Raw genomic sequence first — 13,807 nt, 5'->3', positions numbered from 1 at the left:
CCGAGATGTCCAAGGACCTTGCCATGCAGCCTTCACAGCCCGAGATGTCCAAGGACCTTGCCATGCAGCCTTTACAGCCCGAGATGTCCAAAGACTTTGCCATGCAACCTTCACAGCCCAAGATGTCCAAGGACTTTGCCATGCAGCCTTCACAGCCCAAAATGTCCAAGGACTTTACCATGCAGCCTTCACAGCCCAAGATATCCAAGGACTTTGCCATGCAGCCTTCACAGCCCGAGATGTCCAAGGACTTTGCCATGCAACCTTCACAGCCCAAGATGTCCAAGGACTTTGCCATGCAGCCTTCACAGCCCGAGATATCCAAGGACTTTGCCATGCAGCCTTCACAGCCCGAGATATCCAAGGACTTTGCCATGTAGCTTTCACAGCCCGAGATGTCCAGGGACTTGGCCATGCAGCCTTCACAGCCCGAGATGTCCAAGGACCTTGCCATGCAGCCTTCAAAGCCCAAGATGTCCAAGGACTTTGCCATGTAGCCTTCACAGCCCGAGATGTCCAATGACTTTGCCATGTAGCCTTCACAGCCTGAGATGTCCAAGGACTTTGCCATGCAGCCTTCATAGCCCGAGATCTCCAAGGACCTTACCATGCAGCCTTCACAGCCTGAGATGTCCAAAGACTTTGCCATGCAGCCTTCACAGCGCGAGATGTCCAAGGACTTTGCCATGTAGCCTTCACAGCCCAAGATGTTCAAGGACCTTGCCATGTAGCCTTCACAGCCCGAGATGTCCAAGGACTTTGCCATGCAGTCTTCATAGCCCGAGATCTCCAAGGACCTTACCATGCAGCCTTCACAGCCTGAGATGTCCAAGGACTTTGCCATGTAGCCTTCACAGCCCAAGATGTTCAAGGACCTTGCCATGTAGCCTTCACAGCCCGAGATGTCCAAGGACTTTGCCATGCAGCCTTCATAGCCCGAGATCTCCAAGGACCTTACCATGCAGCCTTCACAGCCTGAGATGTCCAAAGACTTTGCCATGCAGCCTTCACAGCGCGAGATGTCCAAGGACTTTGCCATGCAGCTTTTACAGCCCAAGATATCCAAGGACTTTGCCATGCAGCCTTCACCATTGGATTAATTCCTGGTGAAAAAGTTCTACGGGCACTCACTAACCATTTGGGGGCACTAAGTCTTTCTAATATTAAGGCTGCTAGTCCCACTTTTTTGAGGGACAAGTATTTTGGAGATCTCTTAAGGGTATATGAAGGATTATAGCTAGCTATCAACTATTCTCCAGGGCTACTCTCATTGTAGATGCAACGAAAATAGGAATTGAAAAGCTGTAGTATGGAGTATCACCATTTATAATACTATGTTTCTCCGGGCTTGGAGCATCTGTTCTGTGCCTATTGATGTGTCTGATTTCTGGAGATTTCTTCCATTGTTGGCTAGTTACTGGAGGAGGTGCCAGTGTAGATGGTCTCCCCACGTAGCACAATACCTTTAAAGGGGGTCCTCGCTTTTCTAAAATGGGTAAAATTTAAGGAATTGTCAGAAAGGCAGGATTCTTTCCAGCCTCTGGTCAACCCGCAATGTGCATACCCATTTTTCCTTTTTGAGGCTCTCATAGACTTATAGAACACCTGGAGAAAAAGACATGAATCGCACATCCCAAAATCATACTTTGACTTGGCGGTGGGCTTCATACAGTCCGATCAGAATGTTAAACCAAGAACTTCATGTTCAGGTAATTACATTTTGCATTAGATCAACTTATGAATTTTGGATGTGTGGCCTTGTCTTTTTCTACTACTATGTTGCATCTCATAGATTTATATTTGCTCAATCAAAAGTAGAGTATGAGCATTAACAATTACTGTGCACGCTGTGTAGAAAGTCTATGAGACTCCCAGCATGTAATAAGTACTTAACTTGACTTCTGGAGATTTCCCAAGTGGATAAAGCAGAGGTCCCCATCTTTCTAACCTTGAGAGCTACATCCAACTTTGAAAGATGGTTTTGAGCCATCTCGATAGCTAAGCTGCGTCATCTCACTATTCAGATTCATCACAATATGGCTGCTGCCATCCCTGCATCAGCTTTTATACAGACTATGATAGCTCCTTCTGATAGTCAAGCTGCGAGGATTATGGGGAAGTCTGCTCGGTCACACCCAAGGTTATGTGAGCCTTCTCTGGCTAATCTAATCTTCTACAATATGTAGAATGGCCATCACAAATTGTTGAAATTTGCAAGTTTCAGCAAATTCCTAAAAATTCAACATATTTGAGTGGAGTCAAATCGATTTGCTCACCTTGAATCACTGAAAGTACAGATGTAGGTGTAGCGCTGGTGTCCCTGCACCCCTCCCTCCCCTCCCTGCAGGGACACCCACTCACTCACCACCGCAGCTGGTCAGCACCACGTTACCTGGTCCTTCCTGCAGTCCTTCACTGCTTTCCCCTCCCAGGGTCTGTGCATGCCACACAGTTCCTCTGGGAGTGCTCCTAGGACATGCGTGCGTACTGCTGCCCTTCTCTTAAAGGGCCAGTGTATCATTTCCTGGAAGTGCCTCTCAGCCTATTGCTAGGGTAGGTGCCTGATCAACGTGTTTAGTTAGTCAGTGGTTTGTCCCCTAGCCAGCTAGTTGTCAGGTCCCCTTGTCCGCCGTGCTTCCCATCACAGTGTACAGTGTCCTTGCCTGTCTCCCAGTTCCGTCTGTAGCCCAGTGTGCGCTCTTCTTAGCTGTGCCATGTGCCTCAGCTCCTCCAGTGGTCCCAGCTTTACTAGTGACTGTACTCGTCTGTCCTGATCATGCCATCTGCCTCAGCTCCTCCGGTGGTCCCAGCTTTACTAGTGACTGTGTCCGTCCACTCTGGCCATGCCGTCTGCCTCAGCTCCTCCAGTGGTCCCAGCTTTACTAGTGACTGTGTCCGTCCACTCTGGCCATGCCGTCTGCCTCAGCTCCTCCAGTGGTCCCAGCTTTACTAGTGACTGTGTCCGTCCACTCTGGCCATGCCGTCTGCCTCAGCTCCTCCAGTGGTCCCAGCTTTACTAGTGACTGTGTCCGTCCACTCTGGCCATGCCGTCTGCCTCAGCTCCTCCAGTGGTCCCAGCTTTACTAGTGACTGTGTCCGTCCACTCTGGCCATGCCGTCTGCGTCAGCTCCTCCAGTGGTCCCAGCTTTACTAGTGACTGTGTCCGTCCACTCTGGCCATGCCGTCTGCCTCAGCTCCTCCGGTGGTCCCAGCTTTACTAGTGACTGTGTCCATCCACTCTGGCCATGCCATCTGCGTCAGCTCCTCCAGTGGTCCCAGCTTTACTAGTGACTGTGTCCATCCACTCTGGCCATGCCGTCTGCCTCAGCTCCTCCGGTGGTCCCAACTTTACTAGTGACTGTGTCCGTCCACTCTGGCCATGCCGTCTGCCTCAGCTCCTCAAGTGGTCCCAGCTTTACTAGTGACTGTGTCCGTCCACTCTGGCCATGCCGTCTGCCTCAGCTCCTCCAGTGGTCCCAGCTTTACTAGTGACTGTACTCGTCTGTCTTGACAATGCCGTCTGCCTCAGCTCCTCCAGTGGTCCCAGCTTTACTAGTGACTGTACTCGTCTGTCTTGACAATGCCATCTTCCTCAGCTCCTCCAGTGGTCCCAGCTTTACTATTGACTGTGTCAGTCCACCATGGCCATGACGTTTGCCTCAGCTCCTCCAGTGGTCCCAGCTTTACTAGTGACTGTATTCGTCTGTCCTGACCATGCCGTCTGCCTCAGCTCCACCAATGGTCCCAGCTTTACTTGTCACTGCACTTGTCTGTCCTGACCATGCTATCTGCCTCAGCTCCTCTGGTGGTCGCAGGTTTACTAGTGACCACCCTGGCCATGCTGTCTGCCTTAGCTGCTCCAGTGGTTCCAGCTTTACTAGTGACCACCCTGGCCATGCTATCTGTCTCAGCTCCTCCAGTGGTCCCAGCTTTACTAGTCACTGCACTTGTCTGTCCTGACCATGCCATCTGCCTCAGCTACTCTGGTGGTCCCAGGTTACTAGTGACCACCCTGGCCATGCTGTCTGCCTCAGCTCCTCCAGTAGTTCCAGCTTTACTAGTGACTGTCCTGGACGTGCCGTCTGCCTCAGCCATCCTGGTGGCTCCTGTCTACACTAGAGACTCTGCCTGTCTGCCCCTGCATCTGTCCTACCCTGGGAGTGGCACCTGACATCTGCCTCATGGTGTGTGCTTAGTCAAGTCAACTCCGCTAAAGGGTAAGCCCGGGGTCCCCCTGAGGTCCAGTGGGTCCACTTCTGCTCGCTGCTTTGCCATCTCCAGCACCAAGATTAGGTGTACACAGTAGGGCTTAAAGTACAATTGATTCTTCCTTTGGCCCCATATGACTTTTGTTCCCTTACTCATCCATATCCTGATTTTAGAGGACAGTATCTGCATTTGGGAAGAGAAGGGAGCGGAGGGGTCTTAGAATTAGAGTGAAGGGTGGGAAGAGCAGGAGCTGTGATGTCAGAGAGAAGGGCATTGTTTGGCAACCTCCGCTGCACAGCCCAGATTATGCAGCGGTGGTTGGTTGTGCCTGGTGTTCAGCACCTATAGTGCACAGACAAACCGTACAAATGAGGGAAGACTGGTAAAGAATGAGCGCCCTTTACCTGGAGTTGAGCATTTTGAGCAGCATGGTCCCCGTATAATACGGCACACGGCTTTACGTCGGGTCAGGAACTGAAGAAGGTTAAAATAGCCATCGTTTGTACAGAACACTTTGTTGACAAGCGCTATGATTACTACTTTTCCAGCCTTTTTAATGTTCTTTTCTTACTTTAAACCATTAGGAGTTCAATTATAGAGCTTGAAGTCCCACAAAATAGCCCGACTTCAATTGCAGCTCTTCTTGTTAAATGTACCCTACACAACAGAGACAAATCGCCGCAGGTAAACAGAGGAAATGTGACTTTTTTCCCTATTTGCTGTGTGCTTGCAGTAAACAAGAGCTTAGCTTGTCCAAGCTTGATTGAGAAGGGTTAATATCTGAGCTCCGGGTCACATTGACCCTGACACCTCCTGAGACAGCAGAGGTTGTGGTGCCGAATACTGAGCAGCTGGAACAATGGAGGAGCAAAACACTTTACCTGTTCCATATTTTCTAGTTAATGGAGCTCAAAAACTAATGCTTAAAGGAGAAGCCATCATCAGAATATGACCTATGGCTTGATTCTGTTTTGTTATGTTACATGTATGTTTTTTTTACAAAATTTTTGGTAATTTTTTTTTTTCATATCACAATTGATAAAAAACAAAATTAGTCATCTTGCAATTTTCACAGTCGTCTAGACTTTCCATAGGAGTTTTCAGCAGTTTACTGATTGATTACAAAGGATTACAATGATTGATAACACCTCTATACCCAACTGACAACACAGGAGCCAATATTCATAAGTTATGTCACAGCTCACCTCCTCTTCCTGTATAATGACTGATGACACCTCTATATACAATAGATAACACAGAATCCACCATTTCCAATAGGTGATATCACAGCTTACCTCCTCCTCTTGTACAATGACTGATAACACATCTATATAAAATAGATAACATAAGATTCACCATTCACAGTAGGTGATATCACAGCTCACCTCTGCCTCCTGATAAACTGATAAAACCTCTGTATACAGTAAATAACATAGGATCCACCATTCACAATAGGTGATATCACAGCTCACCTCCTATCCCTCCTGTACAATGACTGATAACACCTCTATGTATAGTAGATAACACAGGATCCACCATTCACAATAGATGTGTCACAGCTCACCTCCTCCTCCTCTACAAAGATATCACCTCTATATACAGTAGATATCACAGGATCAACAATACACAATAGGTGATGTCACAGCTTATCTCTTCCCCCTCCTGTACAATGACTGATAACACCTCTGTATATAGTAGATAACACAGAATACATCATTCACAATAGATGATATCACAGCTCACCTCCTCTTCCTTTACAATGACTGATAACACCTATATATACAGTAGATAACACAGGATCCACCATTCACTATAGGTGATATCATAGCTCACCTTCTCCTCCTCCTCCTGTACAATGACTGATAACACCTCTATGTACAGTAGATAACACAGGATGCACCATTCACAATAGGAGATGTCACAGCTCACCTCCTCCTCCCTTTGCACACACTTATTAGATGCTTTAATGCAAAAGATAGGCTCAGTGTTTCTTCATTGCTGATAATGAATGCGTGTGTTTTCCTGTAACAACAGGAATTTAGAATCTAAAAATTAGATTTTTTAGTTTTGAAACAAATGTTAAAAACAAAAACTTCACAAAAATGTTTATTTAAATACTGTACATTCACCAGAAAAACATGATTTATGCGATAGGTTATGTCCTTCTTTATAGCTTTTACTTTAATCCCATAATGACACCCGATGTACATTTACCGCATAAATTGGGAACGGGAATTCAGCGCCGTCTTACAGGGTGAGGACGACCGATATCCAGCAAATAATGGCCTCTAACAGCCGCAGGTGGACGCAGAGAGTTGTATTGACAATCAATTCTGCTGATGGTTTGACCAATAGGTGTGTATACAAAGAAAAGAGGAGGAACCCCAACAATAAGAGGATTGAACCCTGAGGAACCCCAACAGTAAGACGAGGGAGCCTAGGACTGAACCCTGAGGAACCTCGACAGTAAGAGGCGGGGGCCTAGGACTGAACCCTGAGGAACCTCAGCAGTAAGAGGAGGGGGCCTAGGACTGAACCCTGAGGAACCTCAACAGTAAAAGGAGAGGGCCTAGGACTGAACCCTGGGGAACCCTGACAGTAAAAGGAGAGGGCCTAGGACTGAACCCTGAGGAACCCTGACAGTAAGAGGAGAGGGCCTAGGACAGAACCCTGAGGAACCCTGACAGTAAGAGGAGAGGGCCTAGGACTGAACCCTGAGGAACCCTGACAGGAAGAGGAGGTGGCCTATAACTGAACTCTGAGAAATCCCAACAGTTAGAGGAGAGGGCCTAGAAATGAACCCTGAGGAACCTCCACAGTAAGAGGAGGAGGCCTAGGACTAAACACTGAGGAACCCTGACAGTAAGAGGTTGGGTCTAGGACTGAACCCTGAGGAATCTCAACAGTAAGAGAAGGAACCTAGGACTGAACCCTAAGGAATCCCAACAGTAAGAGGAGGCCCAGGACTGAACCCTGGGGAACCCTGACAGTAAAAGGAGAGGGCCTAGGACTGAACCCTGAGGAACCCTGACAGTAAGAGGAGGGAGCCTAGGACTGAACCCTGAGGAACCCCAACAGTAAGAGGAGGGGGCCTAGGACTGAATCCTGAGGAACCCTGACAGTAAGAAGAGGGGGCCTAAGACTAAACCCTGAGGAACCTTGACAGTAAAAGGAGGGGGCCTAGGACTGAACCCTGAGGAACCTCGACAGTAAGAGGCGGGGGCCTAGGACTGAACCCTGAGGAATCTCAACAGTAAAAGGAGGGGGCCTAGGACTGAACCCTGAGGAACCTCAACAGTAAGAGGAGGGGGGCCTAGGACTGAACCCTGAGGAACTTCAACAGTAAGAGAAGAGGGCCTAGGACTGAAGACTGATGAATACTGACAGGAAGAGAAGGTGACCTATAACTGAACTCTGAGAAATCCCAACAGTTAGAGGAGGGGGTCTAGGAATGAACCCTGAGGAACCTCCACAGTAAGAGGAGGAGGCCTAGGACTAAACACTGAGGAACCCTGACAGTAAGAGGTTATGCCTAGGACTGAACCCTGAGGAATCTCAACAGTAAGAGAAGGGAACCTAGGACTGAACCCTAAGGAATCCCAACAGTAAAGGGGGCTTTACACGCTACGACATCGCTAATGCGAACTCGTTGGAGTCACGGAATTGGTGACGCACATCCGGCCGCATTAGCGATGCCGTTGCGTGTGACACCGATGAGCGATTTTGCATCGTTGCAAAAACGTGCAAAATCGCTCATTGGTGACATGGGGGTCCATTCTCGATTATCGTTACTGCAGCAGTAACGATGTAGTTCGTCGCTCCTGCGGCAGCACACATCGCTATGTGTGACGCCGCAGGAACGAGGAACCTCTCCTTACCTGCCTCCCGGCCGCTATGAGGAAGGAAGGAGGTGGGCGGGATGTTCCGGCCACTCATCTCCGCCCCTCCGCTTCTATTGGGCGGCCGCTCAGTGACGTCGCTGTGACGCCGCACGGACCGCCCCCTTAGAAAGGAGGCGGTTCGCCGGTCACAGCGACGTCGCCGGGCAGGTAAGTATGTGTGACGGGTCTGCACGATGTTGTGCGGCACGGGCAGCGATTTGCCCGTGTCGCACAACAGATGGGGGCGGGTACCCACGCTAGCGATATCGGGACCGATATCGCAGCGTGTAAAGTAGCCTTTAGAGGAGGCCCAGGACTGAACCCTGGGGAATCCTGACAGTAAAAGGAGAGGTCCTAGGACTGAACCCTGAGGAACCCTGACAGTAAGGGAAGAGGGCCTAGGACTGAACCCCGAGGAACCCAACAGTAAGAGGAGGGGGCCTAGGACTGAACTCTGAGGAACCCTGACATTAGGAGCAGAGGACCTAGGCCTGAACCCTGAGGAACCCTGACAGTAAAAGGAGAGGGCCTAGGACTGAACCCTGAGGAACCCTGACAGTAAGAGGAGGGGGCCTAGGAGTGAATCCTGAGGAACCCTGTCAGTAAGAAGAGGGGGTCTAGGACTGAACCCTGAGGAACCTTGACATTAAGAGCAGAGGATCTAGGCCAGAACCCTGAGGAACCTTGACAGTAAAAGGAGAGGGCCTAGAACTGAACCCTGAGGAACCCTGACAGTAAGAGGAGGGGGCCTAGGAGTGAATCCTGAGGAACCCTGTCAGTAAGAAGAGGGGGTCTAGGACTGAACCCTGAGGAACCTTGACATTAAGAGCAGAGGATCTAGGCCTGAACCCTGAGGAACCTTGACAGTAAAAGGAGAGGGCCTAGAACTGAACCCTGAGGAACCCTGACAGTAAGAGGAGGGGGCCTAGGAGTGAATCCTGAGGAACCCTGTCAGTAAGAAGAGGGGGTCTAGGACTGAACCCTGAGGAACCTTGACATTAAGAGCAGAGGATCTAGGCCTGAACCCTGAGGAACCTTGACAGTAAAAGGAGAGGGCCTAGAACTGAACCCTGAGGAACCCTGACAGTAAGAGGAGGGGGCCTAAGACTGAACCCTGAGGAACCTTGACTGTAAGAGCAGAGGATCTAGGCCTGAACCCTGAGGAACCCTGACAATAAGAGGAGGGGGCCTAGGACTGAGTTCTAAGAAACTCGAACAGGAAGAGGAAGGGAAGAAGATCTGGCATTGGATGCACTCAAGCAGCGGACACTAATGGATACTAACAAATGAATTAATCTATCTCCAATTTTTTCATGTTTTGAAACCTGAAGAGGAAGTTTTGTTGCTGCCCTTCCACCTTTCCAGAGATTCTGTATGTATAGTCAGGATTTGCGCTGACCTTAGAAAGTACCTGCACCTTTCTAAAGCTTTTTACCTTTCTGTAGCATTGAAAGGTGGAGTTTTAGATGCTTAGACACTCCATCTATCATTAAAACTGAAGGCAAAAGTTGCTATTCGGCAACTATTCGGGTTTCCCATAGACTTACATCGCGCATCGAATATTTGCAAATAGTCGAATAGCGGCGACCTATTCAGCGAATATGGGCGTTGCCGAATATTTGAGGTATTCGATCATCCCTAGTTACAAACTCTTTGTCTGGATGAACTTGCTGACGAATTCTCAGTTAAAGGGATTTTTCTAAGCACATGGTATATTACACCATTGGAAAGCTTACGAGAAATGAAGAAACTTCATAATTTACTTGCTGTTGAAATTCCGCTTTGTCCCTGAGCTGTTACTGGTGGTGATGTGATCTCCAGGTCCTTACTTTCTGGCTAAGTCCATTCAAAGCACAGATCACAGAAATTTCCTGTCTGTGCTTTGAACAGAATATAGCCTATCAGATGAGCAGGGGGCAGGGCTCAGCCAATAGCTGAACGGTTATGCCATGGGGGGCTTGGCCTGTGAACCTTGGACAGTGGTATAGAAGGAACGCGGGCAAGGAAATTGAGAATACAAACAGTCAAAGACCACAGAGAAGATAGCTACAAGGTTCAGAAGGGGAACTAAAAAACAAAAATAAAGGTAACACAGGAGGGTGAGGGATTTATTTCAGATTTTTTTTTGTTTTATTTTGAGCTGAACCTGCTTAAAGAGAACCAACCACCAGGATTTTCCAATATGAACTAAAAGCAGTGCCATACTGGCACTAAGATGCTGAATCCAGGCATACCTTTTGTGGAAAGATCCGATGCTTGGTTGCAGAAATATCTTTAATCAAAGTTACAGAAATGCACTGCACTTTGATTGACAGGTGCAACGCGGTGCGGGCCTTTGTGGGGCGGGTCCTCACTGTAAAGTCAGCCTCCAGTTTCCTTTATGATGTGCTCCCTTTTTATTTGAATCTCACGCCACGCTGCCATTGCTGCTGTTGGTGACACATGCGGATTGATAAATAAATTCTGTCTTCATTAACATTATGGCGCAGTCTACTCATGCGCGAGCCGCGCCATGTTATTGAAGACACTGCGGTGAAGACCATGAGAGGCATCAGCGCGTGCGCAGATTTTTTTTTTTTTTTACATCTTGCCGCTGATAGTCTTCACCGCTGTGTTTTTATTAAAAAGGCGCCAGAGATCGCGGTTCACGCATGCGCAGACTCCTGCACCATTTTAATGAAGACAGAATAACTGTGTCAATGCGCATGCGCCGCCAACAGCAACAATGGCAGGGCGAGATTCAAATAAAGAAAATAGGGCATATCATAGAGGAAGCTGGTGGAGGACTTTACAGCGAGGATCTGGCCCACCGCGTTGCACCTGTCAATCAAAGTGCTGTGCATTTCTGTAACTTTCATTAAAGATATTTCTGCAGTCAAGCATCGGACCTTCCTACAACAGATATGCCTGGATTCAGCTTCTTACTGCCTGTATGGCACTGCCTGCACCTCATACATCAAATTGGTGGATTTTTTTGGAGAACTTCTAAATATACATAAAGCTACATTATATGATCATAATTGACCGTTCCGGGTCTACAAGACGCTCTCGTAATTCTTTCATTGCCTTATTTCTCACTCACATCTCATCACTCTTTCCAGGGTCTGAAAATGAAGTTACCCAAGTGAATCGTTGCCTTGATGCGGCAAAAGCCTGCAACGTGGACCCCACCTGCCAGAAGTTACGAACAGAGTATGTTGGTTTGTGCATACGTCCCACGCCACGGACTGATTCTTGTAACCGTTCCAAGTGTCACAAGGCCTTGAGGAAGTTTTTTGACCGAGTCCCAGCCGAGTACACCAGCGAGCTCCTCTTCTGTCCATGTGAAGACATAGCCTGTGCAGAGCGGAGACGGCAAACCATCGTTCCGGCTTGTTCTTATGAGTCTAAAGAGAAGCCCAACTGCCTCGCCCCACTAGACGCTTGTAAGGGGGATTACATTTGTAGGTAAGGTACCTCATTCCAGAAAAAGTCTTGGTTCGGTTTGTTGGAAATTGTTCTCTGTATTTTAAGTCCTACTTACTAAATAATATACAAAATGTATATATATATACTATGGGTTCATGGAGAAAGGAGGCTTAGCTCTGGTTGGTTCGACACTTCATGGTGAGATCCTCATCGCCAACTGAACTGCGCTGTTAGCCATTAGAAAGGTGGGAATTGGCCTAAATTGTATGAAAAGAGCTTGGAGGTGAAAGTCCCCTCATCGGTGGCCCATATTGATCTTTGTAGGACCACTCCCTTCTATGTATTTCATTTAGCTTCACTAAACACGTGCAAGGAGGCCTCGATACCTTTCTTGGTAAATAACTAAATTCTGTAATGGGACATTGATCCAGGGAACTAGTCTGATTACAAGTATGTAGAGTTGGTGAGGAACATATCTCCAAATATAGAGCAATTAGCATCTGTCTCGTCAGGTTTTTGCCTTCTTCTGGTGCAAAATGTTAGAGTATAGGTTGAGCTCTTCTTTCAAACATAAAACTATGAAATTGGTAAATCTTCCAGATATCCCTTGACTGGAGCAAGGTGACAAAATGGACAACTTCTAGGCATGAGCCAATACACGCTACCCTATTGTCCCAATGGTTAGACACACCTGAGCAAGGACTCTTGATAAAACCCTTCGACTGTGTAATTTCATGAGTTCTTTTGTGGTTGGGCTCCTTCATAGGTGTTTTACTTAGAATTCCTCTGGACCTTTGCCAAGCCCATACAGCCCAAATAGAGAGAGGTCCCAAGTACAGAGTGACCATGAGTTCTAATAATTATCGGGTTTATAAAGAGGGGTCACAAGTACGGAATGACCATAAATCCTAATGATGCTCGGATTTATAGAGAAGGGTCCCACGTAGGTAATTACCATAAGTCCTAAGGATGCTCGGTTTTATAGAGAGTGGTGCCAAGTAAGGAATGACCATAAGTCCTAATGATGCTTGGGCTTATAGAGAGGGGTCCAAAGTAGTGAATGACAAGTCCTAGTGATGCTCGGGCTTATAGAGAGGGGTCCCAAGTAGGGAAAGACCATATGTCCTAATGATGCTTGGGTTTATAGAGAGGGGTCCGAAGTAGTGAATGACAAGTCCTGGTGATACAAATCAAAAAAGTCCGTGGAGCCTCTGTTAGGAGTCTCAACACAGAAACCAGCCAGATATCCCTCCGGGAAGGACCCAACCAAGGGGTGGCTCTTTTTAGGAGACCACCATAACCACCATATTAAGTGGCCCTTTTAGTCAATATCCAACTTTTTGACAAGTTTAAAAATATGACAAGGGAAATACCAAGGCCAGGTATCCATCCACAGACAGCTGTTTCAGGGTATTGCCCCTCATCAGTGTGGAGTAGGATTCTGGCCAGGTGGGAGCAATGCCTAGTAGACCAACAAGACAAAACAATCACTGATCTTGGGGAGACCAGCCAGAGAAAACACTGCTGGCAGCCAGCGAGGGCACTCAAGACAGTGAAATCCTAGGTACAGTACATTGCCCCCTGGGAAATATGCAAATCCAAAAAGTCCGTGGAGCCTCTGTTAGGAGTCTCAACACAGAAACCAGCCAGATATCCCTCCGGGAAGGACCCAGCCACGGACTTTATTGATTTGCATATTTCCCAGGGGGCTATGTACGTAGGATTTCACTGTCTTGAGCGCCCTCGCTGGCTGCCGGCAGTGTTTTCTCTGGCTGGTCTCCCCGAGATCAGTGATTGTTTTGTCTTGTAAGTCCTGGTAATGCTCAGGCTTATAGAGAGGGGTACCAAGTAGGGAATGACCATAAGTCCTAATGATGCCAGGGCTTATAGAAAGGGGTTCCAAGTAGGGAATGAGCGTAAGTCCTAATGATACTTGGGCTTATAGAGACGAGTCCCAAGTAGGGAATGACCATAAGTCCTAATGATGCCCGGGCTTATAGAGAGGAGTCCCAAGTAGGTAATGACCATAAGTCCTAATGATGCTCGGGCTTATAGAGAGGGGTCCCAAGTAAGGAATGACCATAAGTCCAAATGATGCTCGGGCTTATAGAGAGGGGTCCCAAGTAGGGAATAACAATAAGTCCTAATGATGCTCGGGCTTAAAGAGAGGGGTCCCAAGTAAGGAATGACCATAAGTCCTAATGATGCTCGGGCTTAAAGAGAGGGGTCCTAAGTAGGGAATAACAATAAGTCCAAATGATGCTCGGGCTTATAGAGAGGGGTCCCAAGTAGGGAATAACAATAAGTCC

At 47.9% G+C, this 13,807-nt stretch overlaps 1 protein-coding gene across 1 annotated transcript in view; it reads left to right on the top strand.

Annotated features, from left to right (window-relative positions):
- Positions 1–13,807, top strand: part of GFRA4 (GDNF family receptor alpha 4) — a 617,177-nt gene that overhangs the window by 568,373 nt on the left and 34,997 nt on the right. Inside the window, exon 5 of the mRNA XM_075346410.1 lies at positions 11,192–11,537. Within this exon, the coding sequence (XP_075202525.1) occupies positions 11,192–11,537 (346 nt within the window). The remainder of the gene's footprint in view (positions 1–11,191; positions 11,538–13,807) is intronic.

Source organism: Anomaloglossus baeobatrachus, chromosome 1 (assembly GCF_048569485.1).
Source record: "Anomaloglossus baeobatrachus isolate aAnoBae1 chromosome 1, aAnoBae1.hap1, whole genome shotgun sequence".
In the NCBI taxonomy this organism is placed as follows: domain Eukaryota; kingdom Metazoa; phylum Chordata; class Amphibia; order Anura; family Aromobatidae; genus Anomaloglossus; species Anomaloglossus baeobatrachus.
This window is presented reverse-complemented; position numbering and strand designations above follow the sequence as displayed.